This window comes from Acanthaster planci, linkage group LG17 (genome assembly GCF_054643075.1).
Source record: "Acanthaster planci isolate LZ-2023a linkage group LG17, COTS_SCS, whole genome shotgun sequence".
Lineage (NCBI taxonomy): Eukaryota > Metazoa > Echinodermata > Asteroidea > Valvatida > Acanthasteridae > Acanthaster > Acanthaster planci.
In genome coordinates this window covers 3,964,849-3,979,726 of record NC_141793.1, presented here as the reverse complement: position 1 = coordinate 3,979,726, position 14,878 = coordinate 3,964,849, and the positions used below count along the sequence as shown (strand labels likewise).

General features: G+C 43.7%; 1 protein-coding gene across 4 annotated transcripts in view; it reads right to left on the bottom strand.

Moving 5' to 3' along the window:
- Window positions 1-14,878, bottom strand: part of tmem198 (transmembrane protein 198) — a 48,321-nt gene that overhangs the window by 9,045 nt on the left and 24,398 nt on the right. For all 4 annotated transcript variants that reach the window (XM_022235142.2, XM_022235145.2, XM_022235144.2 and 1 more), the window contains exons 3-4: window positions 3,694-4,257; window positions 3,328-3,467 (exon numbers count right to left, since the gene is read on the bottom strand). In XM_022235142.2, coding sequence (XP_022090834.1) covers window positions 3,328-3,467; window positions 3,694-4,257 — 704 coding nt within the window. The remainder of the gene's footprint in view (window positions 1-3,327; window positions 3,468-3,693; window positions 4,258-14,878) is intronic.

Below are 14,878 nucleotides of genomic sequence, written 5' to 3'. Positions count from 1 at the left end.
AGCAATTCATCAAAACACAGTGAAAGTTCAAGGTGTTCAAGGGCATGACTAAAAAGGGGCGCATCCCTTCCACAAGGCTGAACCCCCCTAAAAAAGTGAGTGCCCCTATCCCCCCCCCCGCAAATGTACCCCAGTTATGCCACTCCAGATGTTAGATTCAACCAGATTTTTAGCATGTTAGGGTTAACATTAACAAACATGCGGCTACATGAACAGTCAAACCTTGTTAGTAAGAGGTCCTTTGGACTTGGCAAATTTCCTTGTTATAACAGGAACCTTGTATAATCAGGAATGAAAATAATGAGAAACAAGTGGTTGGCACCTACCGTAAAATGGTCCTTTTTATAAGCAAAATCTTGTATTACATGTACATGTAACAGTGCTCTTATTAATGAGGTTTGACTGCACATGAACAGAAGAAACTTCTACCGGAAGTTGGAAAGGACAACAGATTTAGGAAAGAAGTCTCAATCTCGACTAATCTTCTGATGTCCATTTTTGGGGGGGGGGAACCAAGTAGATTGAGATCTTGTCCTTGTGCAGCAAGAACTTTTTTTATTTTACCAAGAATATTTCAAAATACGTGTAAACATGGTGTTGTTTTAATAGTTTTTCATGGTTTCACATGTAAGTGAAAAAACTAACAAGGTGTACCAGTAGAACCTGAGTGTGAATTTCTTTGTCAAGCCTGGAGTTTCATCAGGTGATCAACAAAAAATTACTCCACAACACAATTTTGGCAAGGATACTGTTCTCTGTCGAGGGGGTAACATGTCCCTTGTGGGACCCTGCTCCCAAAATCTGGTGTCTCTCACACAGTGACTCACTCCCGAATGATCTTGCATGTATACCCTTGGGAACCAGACCATGGATGGGATAAAAAGTGGCTGTGGGGTTGGACAGATGCCCATGAACTGTCCAGATTGATCAAAAGTGAGGGGTTAAAAAGTGAAACATAATCTCTGGACAGGATGACGAAGCCAGGCTATTCTTTTTGAGCTGTCAAAGAATCAGGCATTCAACTTGGCCGTTGACAGAAAATGAGGAAATTCCAATCTATACAAGACCTTGTCCAGTGTTTTTAAATTTTTAATGAACAAGAGTGTTCAGCGAAAAACGAGGAGGAAAGTTGCACGCCCGAAGAATGGTTTGGAAGAGGAAGCAATAGGGGAGATTGTCGAAGGTCACAGGGAGATCGACAGGCAGTGTTGCATCTGAAGTTCTGAACCTCAACCTGGTTATTATGAGATTAACGACAAGCATACTTTTATCTGCAATCCTTCATTCATTTTCAGTCCGTTGTGATGGATCACCTTCAAAGTAAGTCCAAACAGCCTGTCAAGTTTGACTGATTGAGAGCGTATCTTTGACGGTGTCAACATGATGACAGATGGAGAAAAGTGACTGAGCAATCAGGAGACAGTGGCAGTGTCCACGCATTAGTTTGAAGAGTGGCAAGAGTTTGATAAGGCCAGGTGCAAGATACACGTACCACCGTACATCCATCTTCTCCACAAGGCTCCCCACCCTGGTGACGAATGGAAAAGCTGGGACAAAAACCAGACACCACCAGTGCCTTGCACTGCCCAGTGTAAAGCGAAGACCCTCACCCCTTTGTATAAAACTTGTCAGTCAAATAGTTTTTGAAACACTACTTTCATGAAGGCACACCTTTATCACACCCAGCTAGCTAAAAACGCAATTTTTCACCAGGAAAAAGGCACCTCTCACAGAAGACATACATGTTCTACTACATAATCACACCTTTTTTAGAGCAAGAACAGGTAAAAGAAACCTTCCTGGAAGTCTCGAGCTGAATTGCAATGGTGTTGGGGAAAAAAAGTGCAACGTGGACCAAGGTTTCTTGGGGTCAGGGTGCCAGACTTTTTCTATGATGGATCACCCTTTTGGGGGAGCCCGGCGGGTAACACGACCCGGCTAAGCTTCCTATCGCGCAAATAACAAAAAGTCACATTGGGGACCAGTGAACCACTGACGAGAGCTGATCTGGCCAGGTACCCAAAAAAAAAAGGTGATTCACACCGCAGTGTCGAAAAAAGAAAACAAAAAGAGCGCAGGAGGGGAAGGGAGAGCAAAGAACTGGCAAATGAAAATGTCAGTTTCGTGTTTGGTTCCCAGCCTCCCCTTAATTTGTTTTTTGGATTGGGTTAAGGGCTTGAGTCACGTATCCTGGGAAGAGATCCTACGGGACTTTTGCACATGGCTTTGGGGACCACAGCGGAGGGAGCCGTGACGGCTTTCCGTTCCAGATGACGGCTTCCTGGCAACCCCGGGGTTGGAGGAGAGAGAGAGAGGGGGGGAGAGGAGTAGAGGGGCACCTGTGTACAATCTGCCATGCAGAGGCACAATGCCGAGTCTTGATTCCAAACATTTTTCTTCTCTTTGTGTTTTGGGCTTGGTTTCCCTCATGCTCAGGCAGACCGGCAGGTGTCGTGGTGTGGTGTTAACCAAACAAACCAGCCGTCCCCAGGTGTAGACAGAAAGTGATGCATGTATCTCTTACTCCCAAGTGGTGTCTTCATTATACAGCTCACTGCCTTTGAGTTACAAATCTACCTCCATACGATGGTACCAGTATGCGGTATGTTTGACTAAATTACCGTAGCTTCCAACTGGAATCTTAACTCTGTTCTGAAGATTATAAATGGCCATTTCTTCAAACCTGACTTTTGATTTGATTTATTTGCCTTTCAACATTACAAAGACACACAAATACAGGTACCAACACTGACATAAAAAAATGAATCATTTGGAAAAGCGGGGCTAATGCGATAAAAATTTTGAAAAAAAAAAATTATTCCCATTGCACTCCCTTTGTCTCCAATACCGGAACCTCTCCAGGCCCTGCACCTTTTTCTCATTTCAGACAGATATCTAGGCAAACTACAAGTATCTTAAAGTTTCCAAATGTTAACCACTATATTTTCATTACAAATAAACAAGTAACAACAATATGTAAAGAGACCGGATTTCAAGCTATTCATGGTGACAGACGACTAAGATGGAAAGCTTGCGGTAAGCACCATGCAATATCTCTTTTTTTTTCTTATCAGAACCACACAGACTCAAAAAGAGATATTGCATGGTGCTTACCGCAAGCTTTCCATCTTAATATGTAAAGAACTTTCTTCAGAAACGCCTCAAGTATCCAGCACTGCAGAAAGGCTTCCTTGTCATGAGTGCTTATAAAAGAGAACAGCCGCAACTAGTGCCCCCTGAGAAGAGAGGCAAACTGATGAAACTATTGCCCAGAACTATTACCCTGAAACTATTGCTCGGCTGGTATTTACAAGAGTATCTCCTTACCACAGCCACGACGTCTCCATTGCACCGCCGCACCCGGTAAAGATTCTGGTATTTTTGTAGTCGGACCTCGTTGCCGTCCTTCGACTGCTGCTTGCTCAGTTTGTGCATTTCTACATGATGCGATTTCACCTTCTTTTTACCTGCAAAACAAAAAAGTCAGGAAAAATGCCAAGTTCGTGTACACGTGTAATTACACTGTCAAAAAAAACAGTTGTTTGTTCCTACAGTGCAATCTGTTGTTGACTAAAGCAGGGTATACATGTAGATGTATGGAGACCAAACTTTCAGAATTCAGCCTCAGGACAGTTGCAACTGATGCATCTTCTGCTGTTCATTCCATGCCAAATCTGCTACACAAATACTCACCGTCTTTATGACTGTATCCCCTGGCTGTTACTCTATACTGTATGACGATCCCCAGCAGCATGATGATGGGCCATGTGCCCAGTATAAGCCAACTGTACCAGCACGGCTCATGCGACTCCCGCACTCGGAACCGATCATAGACGTACTCCACCATCCTGAACAGCTCAAGGTAATAGTCTGCGCAGGTGGCCACCACAGCGCCCCCTACAATTGCTGTTGCGATGATAACGAGGTGCCGCTGCCATTTGAGCGTGGCTAGCCCGCAGATGGCGCCCACCCCGAACGCGGTGCCCAGTGGCACCCAGATGACGTCTGGGTGGTAGACCTGTTCCAGCGCCACCAGAGCAGCGCCGGCCAGGAGCACCCCGGCGTGGAAGCCTGTGGCGAAGAGGCCGAAGGCCTTGAAGAGCATGGTGGCCAGGCCGCACACCACCCCTACCCCCACGGAGATGCCCACGTTCACCCCGATGACCAAGGTGCTCTCCTCCAGACAGATCAGGAAAATGACAACTGAAGCTAAGAGGAAGCCAATCAGGAACATGATGGCCTTGAAGCAACGATAACCTGCAAAGGACAATACCAGAGAGACTAAATTACCGGTACTAATCTGAACCATATCATGGAGCCGATACCCCCCCACACACTGTGCGAAACTCCATCCGCACAAAAGCCCTGAGCTACGTGCGTGCAGCACTAGCGTGGCCATGCGCCAGGCGCTGCTGGGCCGGGCCAACGTAGATATCACATGAGCCCACAAATTGTTTGTTGAGGGTTAAGGTCACCATGCACAGTCCACGAAATAGCATAAATGACAAAAATTATGACGGCATGATGTAAATTGCCCTGAAACTTTGCATACTTGAATTGTAGTTGGGATTTCTGCTCACCTAAAATATGGAAGGAATTGATGCATGGAAAAACGTGCATAGAAAAACCAGCATAGTTTCTAAGTAGAGCCTAACTGAACTAAAATAAGTGTCGTGAACAGAAGAAGATAGACTGCACATGAACATGCAAATTTGTCTACAAATAAATGTTCCAAAATTTATGAGAAATCAATGGATGGAAGCTATGATAACGTAACTTTGCAAAAATGATTTCAGATATACTACCAACATCACAGCATCGATACCTTAGCAGGAGACAATTTGGAAGAGCTACTAAGCATAACAATCTGCTATGCAGAGAAAAATAACAATTTTAACAAGTCACTGATTGGTCCCTTACGACAGTTTACACAAAACACAGTGAAGGGGGCCGGTCATGTTAGCAGTGCTTCCCCTGTGGTTTGAAATTCCTGTAAGTCTTCAAAGCCCTGCAGCTTTTTACAACCCACAGGCATGCAGGTGATTGAATAGACCAGTAAAATATTTTGTGTTCTTACAATATCCACCCTGAGTTGAAGTTCACCCCCCAAGCGGCAAAAGAAAGGCTGATGGTTGTAACTTTTCCAAGTGGGTTCTTGCACGCGTTAGACGTGTACACAAAGACCATACATTAAGGAATAAATTCGTTATGCGTATGACGTTATCGTTATGCCTACTCAGCGTGCTCCACGTCAAACCCGCCTTTGATCTCCATTATAAACATGTCCTTATGCAGTGAGTACCAAAAAAAGGGCCCTCTTTCGTTGCGCTCCGAGTAGATTGTTTTTCCCTCCTTCAGTCAAATGTGGAAAGACAAAACACTACATTTACTGGTACCTGCGGGTTTTGACATTAAAATGGACACAGGTGGGAGCACTCAAATTTGTTGCAAAAATGTAAAAAAACTGAAAAACTCTCGATAGCGTGACAGTAACTCCCTGGCCCCCTTCACTGCATTCAGTACATGTACCACTTAATACCACTGAATATGTAACAAGGCACCGGTCGATGTGTAGGCAGTGTTGGGCAATTCTGTCTGAATCGATTTGAATCAATTCCAACCTGAGAACCACAATCACAATTTTTGAGGACCCAGTCGTTCCCTCTAACAAACCACTCCAATCCTTAGAGTATGAAACTCAATTCAAAGTCACCTCTGCAAAGGCCTGAACACAGAGAGGTTTAAATCACCCAATAATTTGCTCACAAGAAACTTTCAAACTTTGATTCAAAATACCGGTATTTAGAGGCTCATGTACTTGTACATGTACCCGTAGATAATACGTAAATTGTGTTCAACAAAATCACAAATTTTAATGAGCCCAAACCACTATGCCCACAACCTCCAGAGAACATTTTTCTTGGTTTATTTTTGAAAATTGGAATTAATTTTTAAAAGGAATTACAGTTCCTGAAGTAAATCAAAATTGATACCACAAACACCGGGAACGTCCAACACAAGAAGTAAGAGAAACTCATGAAAACGACACATATCCAAGCAACCTTTACGTCCTTCTCAAAACTTATTCATTTGCCTCAATGGGAAAACTGACAAGCCATATTCTCAACCAGTGCAACTGGCCACATCTTCATAAACATACCCACCATATCCGTACACATCACACCGTCTGTTTACAACGTCCAATATCAGGGCTCCCAGCAGTTATCAACACTGAAACATTTTATCTCACTTTTTAAATAATCAGAGTGATGGAAGGCCCAAAGAATTTTGTAAACACATAGTTTGGGCTTCGCTTGATTTAGGGGCATATTCAGACATCAAACATTTTGAGCACAGTCTTCAGATTATGGCAGCGTTAAATGGACAGATAAACATGTACGTAAAGACATACATATGGTGCACAGCTGCTTACTGAATGTGTGGACTGGAGCAGAGCGCTGGAGCAGAGCTCAGTGATTGACATGTTAGGAATGAAAGGGCAGTACTGGCTGGAAATTGTGTAGTACCATTTCTCCCCCTGCAATTCAATCATCCAAAATTTGGACCAACTCTCTGGATGTGTGGCAACCATGTTCATAAAATGTCCTCCAATATCACTGCTCTGCCTTCTTATTGACAAACACCAAGTTAATCCTTAAAAAAAAAAATCCGAGCTAAAGCATCGCTGGGAAGTCAGCTTTAGCCGCCTGGAATTGACATGCACCCTCCGTCTGAAAAGAAAAGACAGGGCAGAGGCAAGTTTTTCAACCAAGCTCGAGCAAGTGCCCAGAGCACGCCAAGACCATACATTCACACAGAAATGGGCCGTGCAGTGAGCCCTCAGACTTATAAACTGCTTTCAAGAACTTCATCTCTCCACAGCAGATTTGAAAAGACCAGTATCGGCTCGGTACCAACATGTCCCCCTGGGATTCAATAAATATTCAGAAAAAAAACGGCTCCAATTGTATTGGGATTATGTGCGATATAATGCATACGACACACTAGCCTCTGGAGTTGGACCCAGGCACTGCTGCGCCAGAAAAGTACCGGTGAATGTACACGTACAATGTATCAGGTCACGTGAGGTCACGTACATTGTACGTGACCTCATATATTGTGCATGAGGTCACGTTACCTTGTATGTGACCTCATATATAGTACATGAGGTCACGTACACTGTACATGTACCGGTACATGCGCTTGTTGTGTAAGTTCTGAAGTTCATATGGAAGTTCGTGAACCCTGGGTTGCTGACTGTGAGGGTGTCTGCAGGGTCCCTCGACGATGTTGAATTACTGTCAAGACATGAAAGACCTGATAACTATCTCAGAAATGAGAAACCTCGGTGAGCCGTGCGAGGATTACCACAAGCCCCATCAAGTACAGAGTACATGGATGAGGATCTTTATCGTATTGTAACAGGAAAGATGAACGGTGACAGAATGAGCGATTCATCCATGTGCAAGTTTGCGGTCGGGAGCGAATCAGGTAAACTGGTCCGATGACTGACGAGCAAGATGTGGGTGAATGAATGAATTGTTGGCACGGCTGCAAGCGTCCTACATATTCAGATTTAAGGGGAGCTTGTTTGGCAATTCATGATACAACTGGGACATTGATGAGCTCTGTACCAGACTGCAATTTCTACCAATTTCTGAATGAACAAGAGAAACCATTTCTGAACATTCATACACTGTACAATGTACACTTGAAGTTCTAATCTCCAATGATACCAGATCCAGCATGGTTCTAAGACTTAACGCCGTGAGCACACTAGCACTCCTGCCACTGACAACCACCATGCATGTGCACACAGGGTAGCAGTCTACACAGCAACCTTAGACCATCTTCCACCAAACCTGAAACTTGTCATTACACATGGCCCACTGGGAACTGGCTGTGGCTACTACCAGAAGTCTGTAATTTCACTGGTAATTTCAAGCCGCAGCCAAGTAATTTGGACAAAGCCACAGTTTCACATCCATCTTACACAGACATGGATGGTACATGGGTATCTCTCCACCACATCTCCACCGTAGTAGTACTCACAGCTTTCAAGGCCTTGACCCATAAACCTCCATAATGCTACGCACAGAGCCTTCCACAATCCTTAAAACCCTATGGCATGCAGAACATGTACACTGTACATGCACATCACTGACTACACAATTCTATTTTGTGCCTTAAAACTGGGTCATCAAGCATTGTGCAAAGTGATGGAGTCCGGCAAATCGGCAATGCAATACTGAACGGGATCCTTAAAATTTAAGGAAATAACCAGGTGCGGCATCTGGAGAATGTGAAACGCTCAGGGTTTGTGGAAACTTTGGGTCTATTAAGGTCCTCAAATGCTAAATTGGAGATCTCAGATCACATGCAGCAGTGGAACCCTAGAAGGTCCAAATCGATGGCGAGTGTGTAAGCAGGCGTATGCAAAGGCCACGTGAGTGTATGACTAAGCCTGATGTAGTTAATTCAAAGACCTGACTGTGCTCTTACGCACGCCTCTCCAGATAGCCAAATAAACTTAAAGGGGCTCAACGCAGCCAACCGCACTCCCTCCACCCCCTTGGCATGGGGGATTCATGCTTGCCGATTCTTGTGGTTGTGGTTTGGAGTCGGAGTGGAGTGAATCAGGAGGCTTAAATGGAAGGGATGAGAGTTAGGGGTGTGACGTACCGCCTGGCCTTAACCCTTACCCCAAGGGTGTGTGTGCAATTCTACTCAAATTGGAGGATTCAGGACTTAAAATCGGGTTTTTACATCAAGATTTTGGAGACAAAAATTCTTTTGTTTTAAAGAAAGAATTACTTTTTAACACCTTGATGTTCCATGTAATTGGAGGGGGGAAAAAAAGTTCCAACCTAACTCTCCTCACACTGAAAATCCAACAGACATCATGCTGCAGGATTAAAGAAAGTTCCAGAAGAATGAAGAGCTATACGCTGCAGCCTAAAGGTACAGTCCATCATTTGTCATGTGAGCATTGTTCCTTTGAGGCAACAAAATAACAACAAATCTAAAGAAGTGTGCTTGAACACAAGCCTCAAGAAATTTCAGCTCCAAGAAAACCACTATTCTAAAATGTCAATTGCAGATCGAAAGCTGCCCAGTCGTGCTTTGAAATGTGCCTGAATAAAATTTGGCATCTGGGACAAGTTCTCAGGTTCAGTTGAATGCAGTTATATGTATATGTACGCAACATCCTGAAGAGTTATATCAACCATGCGTGCACAGTGTGCCACGTCAATGCTTGCGTGCACTTCTAACGGCAATTTTCCACAAATGCATCTTAAGATGCATCGCTGGAAATGGCCTTAATTATTAATGTGTCAATGCTTCCTTCAAAATGACAGCTTGCCAGAAAGAATAATTTCATATGGAGTTTAGTCCAATAACCCCCTTTAAACCAAGTGTGTTGTCAGTTACTTTTTGGACAACTGCAAATGATGTATAGATGTACTTTTAATGCCCCTTGCAAGTTTGAAGTATAAAGAAAACTTTTCCATTTGGCTCTTGCCCAGATGGAAGGACTATCGAGGATTTAGGAAGGCTTCCAGGAGAGGGAGGCTCACTGAAACAATGACACATTTTGCATGTATGTAACGTGTAATTGTTTCACTGTCAAAGGGAATCAATCCTTCAAGGTCATACTGGTAGTGAGGGTCTCTACCTCCTTACAAGTAAATCCTCCAAGCTCCCACAAAACCGTTTAATGGATTTTAAAAGATCTGGGTGTGCTACAAATTACAGAGTGGACATCAAGTTTCAGGAAAACTAAACAAAGGATTTTAAAAATTAAACTTTGGATCGGCTATCCGCTCCGAGCAGAACAAAAGAGGGCGTGTTTTTTTTCATAAGGCGCGCAAGTACCGTATGTGCGCATTTGACGGGGAGCACGGTGAGTACGCTACCGGTATTTCCCCCAGCATGTATAGTCTTTGTGTATACGCAGAACGTGTGCAAGAACCCGCTCGTAACCACCTTCTTTCTTTCGCCGATTGGGGGTGCACTTCCGCTCTGGCAGATAAGGGTTCAAGGAATAAGACATCATCAGTGGGGCTACAAAATCGAAAAATACATCAAACTACATCAAGCCAAACTAAAAACCAAAACTAATCCTTCACCACAAGAATAAAGGCTCTGCAAAGATATCCAGAGTAAAGGTCAAGTGGAGCTTGGAAGCCAGGAAGAAATTCTGTCTGAGCATTTTTCTCAACCTCCTCAGTGGCTTCCATGTTTAATGCAATTCAGTTAGGCTTCCGATGGTACCAAATCAGGTGATGGCACGGTACATCACATGACAGTTTATTGAAAGAACTGGACTGTTTATTTGTCGGGCAAAGACCGCAACTGACCTCAAAGACACCATTTCATTTAGACGCTCAAATGGCAGGAGGTGGATTGTCCATGTACGGATTCACATCCCAATGATATTGGACACTGTTTTCTATTTTCCTCCTCCCCAGGAATGTTTTCCCTTGGCACACTTTGGTTACATTGATTGTTTAACCTTGTACATTAGCAGCTTCTAATTTCTGCATCCCCAGTACTGTTCCCTCTGGCATGTCTGGCGACTGATTTTACAGGACGCCCCAGACCAACACTCAGCTACAAGTACAAGTGCACCGGTGACCATCATGTACATGTACATGTAAATTGGGCAGTGGAGGCTGAACCCATGGTCCATTTTTAGGAGCCCAGGGTTTTACAGGAAACCGGCAAATTCGTCTGGGATTTCACAAGAACTGCAAAGGATCATCTTCAGTCATCACCTCCATGCGATACTTCCTGGTTTGCCATCTGATCTGGCTGCAAATGAAGTGGCCACTATTTGTGCGGGGGGGGGGGGAATACAATCAAGCTTACGAAAAAAATAAGACGTCAAAGTACAGATACATGTACACACTGGTACCCGTACAGTATTACAGAGGGAAGAGACAGGGTCCAATAAATACTGGGCAGTTGACTTTCTATGAACCTGATGTGAACCCCCAAAAGAACATACTGGTAGTCTACAATGGCACATTATTTCCAATTTTCATGCACATGAAGTTCTTGTTATTTCAGGTGAAAAATATGCAAAATGTGAGGGTTCACCTCAAGCCAAGTCTACATGTGTTTTAGACAGGACATGTACGTATGTACAGGGGTGGGCATTCACTGCATCCAGGGGACAAGTTCTTTTGTTAGGGATATTTGGACCGAGTTGTGGGGACATTTTTGAGTCCCCACAAATAGGTGAAATGTCGAGTGTTTGTCCCCACAACTACACGTACAGAGCAGGTGGTGGCATACCAGCAGTTTGGTGTACATGTGTTTAAGTGCATGTACATGTACATGAACATACCGGTCCGTGTACCTGCTACATGTACACATGTACATGTTTTCACAAAAACTTGTGAAATCGCAGGGTACATGTAGCTTCCCAATTATTCTTAGGGCAATCAAAATTGATACCGACGAGGAAACCCTACAGGTGCATTTTTCCTTCAAGTTCAACTGCGGATCATGACAGCATTTGCTACACCCGCACCGTCAACGCTTAACATGTGTGGTACCGTGATCATGGTGATATTGCCCACTTTTTTAGATATGTTCAGGGCTGACCTTCAATTGCCCTTGCACAAGGCTCAGCATGCCAGATGCCGCACGCTGCGCCCATGCCACACTGAAGTGAGTTGTTGACGACACGTCAACTCTTCTCCCAGCAAAACTCATTAGCAACGCAGCATCTGCCGGCGTAACTCGAGGATGACAGGCCCGCGAGTCCACGTTACTCCGGGTCGCCGTGATCGGGTGCCTCTGAAGTCCATGAACGCGGTGTGCACTTTGTCTCTGTCAACGACCTTTTTGGGTCTGGGTGGATCCAACAACCCCCCCCTCCCTCCCATGATCTTGGAATGCGCTAAGCAGATTTCATGGTGTGCGGGGAGTGAACAGTGAATCGCTCTTGAATGAATAGGAACCGTGCCTCATTGCTTTCTGCACTGAGGTAGAAAACAAATCTCCTCTCTTGTAATTGAAGATGCCATACCAAGGTCTGGACGACATATCACATCAAAGTCTCTTCAAAGCATGAATGATGTAATGTCTGGAAATGCTTCCAATATTGTTTACACAAGGAGTAATAACTGGAAGACAGGTTGGAAGGATAAAATGACGAAACCATCTGGGAAGGGCCAACTTGGATTGGTCAAAACAGGCATGCAACTTTGACAAAACAAAAAACCAGGAAACTCCAATATTTCCAACATTTTATACAGGGTGTTTCAATTCCTAATGGGACCAGTGTGAAGTGAAAAACGAGGAAATCAGCTGATCCGAGGAAAAGTTGCAGGCCTGTCAAAAGCAATGTGTTCCAGTTATTACATGTAGATGCACCTGATTGGTCAAGTCATGGATGTACCTTTGTGTCTCTTCTCAATGGCCGAGAGCTTGGCTGATTGGTTGAAAGTTGAAGGAAATGTCTTATCTTGCATCACCAGTGCCCATTTGCAACTGATACCGTTAAAGTTTGAAGATGGCGCAACACGTGCACATGTACATGTACCGTACATCTTTCTCTTTCACAAAGCTACTTTATCAAGGTTTATTCAGTGAAAGCATACCACAGGTACCAGTAAATCCATGTACTCAACAGATCCAAAGTCCTAAGGCAGTATTTCTCATCAGCTCTTGAAGAACAATTTGGCCTAACTGCAATTGAAAACAAGTTAAAAATATCTTTTTTTTAATCCAGACCCCAAATACTCCATTTTAACAGCTGCGATACTCGTGATTACCTTTTTTTTTTTGAATTGTTGTTTTCTTTGTCCTGGAAGGTAAAATGATACTGTTTATGGCTCCCCCCAGCAGTTGGGGAATTCTGTTTTCTCAAGTTTCAAACTGCCCTGGGTTAGTCCTGTTCTGTTTGTATTTTTAAAGTTTTGGAATGTCTACTGGAAGAGGTGTTTGATTTCACTGTACACTGCAGGAGAGAGCTACATGTCCTGTAATGAATATCACTGATGGCATTTTGGTTGTGTTACTGTACATGTGGTTAGTGAATGGACTGCACTCCCTTTGAACAGAATACCCTCTTGGACTAAATAAATGGACCCACAGTGTGTACACATATCCAGTAAATTTAAAGGGTAGCTGTCACCAATTTGTTTTTATACAAACCTTCAAATTGCACCTTTGTGTCTCTGTTAACCTACGTGACTAGACCTATTTCTTTCACTATTTCAAGTGGTAATTTTCAGCCTCTTCTGTTTGTACACGTCTGGTGCATGTACATGTACTGGTATGCTAATAAATATACATGTACATGTAGGTATTTCCGTGCTCGTCACTCATGCGCAAAACTGTGATGTCATCCCAGGGAAAAAACCTAAATGTACCCGCTAACATTGGTTTGTACACAAAAACTTGCTGCAATTTTGTAGATAGGACTAAATTTTCTCTTCTTTGCTGCTTCATTACTGTTCATGCAAATAGCAATAAGCTTCAATCCCTCTCTCAGAAATCTTTTCAATACACCTGTAAGTAGGCCTAAATTATTCTGGGATCATAATTTGAACAGAAAAGCCTATGCACTGAGCTTGGTCCTCCCTACATATAGATGACATCACAAAAACAGTGCCCTCAGTTGTCTTGGAAACCATGGATAACTTTTAAAAGTGCATTTTTCAATGCATATAACCAAATACCAGTGCTTTCGCAAGTATGCACTTTGAAGATTACAAAGTTGCACGAAAGTTGTGTCTACGAAAAATTCATTGCAGGTACACTCTAAATGAACAAGTAAATCCACCCATTCAAGGTTGGCTCCTTACTGGAGCTGGAGGTTTGTTCCCATTCCAACTGACAAAAGATCCTACAAAATGCGTCTCAAGAACAAACATATTCTGAAGAACACACTCCATTTTGATCAATGACTTCCTGATTATTGTCGGCATCACACTCGGGTGAAAACATTGAGATTCTACACATTTCCATGGTGCAAGCTTGTTTGAAAGGGTCTTGTACCGGTGTGGTGGTCTCAGAAGTCTTCCGGTCTTAGCGGTCCCCCTTACCAAATACGGTAAAAATACGTCATGCCATCTCTGCGCACAACAATGGGAGAGTCGTCCGTTTAAGTGGCATGCTGAGCAGTGCAATGCATGCATGTTTCATGTTGTACGTGACGGGTACTGCACATAGGCCTACACCAAAGATAATAGCACCGCTTATAGTACCGTGCGAGTTAGTCATGCGGACATCTCAGCACGGGACACCAACGAGACTGTGCTTGTGTCGTGCTGAAATGTCCGGCTACGTCGGGGGGGGACCCCAGAGACCGGGAGACAGCTGAGACCGCCACACCGGTATGCTACTCTAAACAGACCCCACCAACTTAATGTCAGATCACACTTGGTGCAACAGCAAACACAAATGTGAAAGTGACGTCAGATATAACAAATCAACGTGCATCGAATCCGTGTGACATTTTTGTGTCCCTGTTCCATCTGACCTTTGCTATTTGACATGGAAATATCACCAGAATTGATTTCAAACTATTACTATTTGTTTGGCAGGTAATCTGCATTAACTCAACACTCTTGGAAATTAGAAAATGTGTTCTGAACTTACATAATCGTATGTCAGATGTGACAGGGACAAGAAAAAAAACGGACCCCTAATTTTTTGAAATACCCTTCCGCGAAAGTCAAACACATTTTAACTGAAGGGAATTCTGCAGTAAATGTTTAGTGACGTGAAAGTTGCTTTACGTTCGCAATCATGAGAAATACTGTACTGTACTAAGAACAGGCCTTTAAGACAGGTGGAGGATTGAGGAGGGTTAGGGTCAACCCTAACCCTCCTCAATCCTTCACCTGTTGGAGGACTG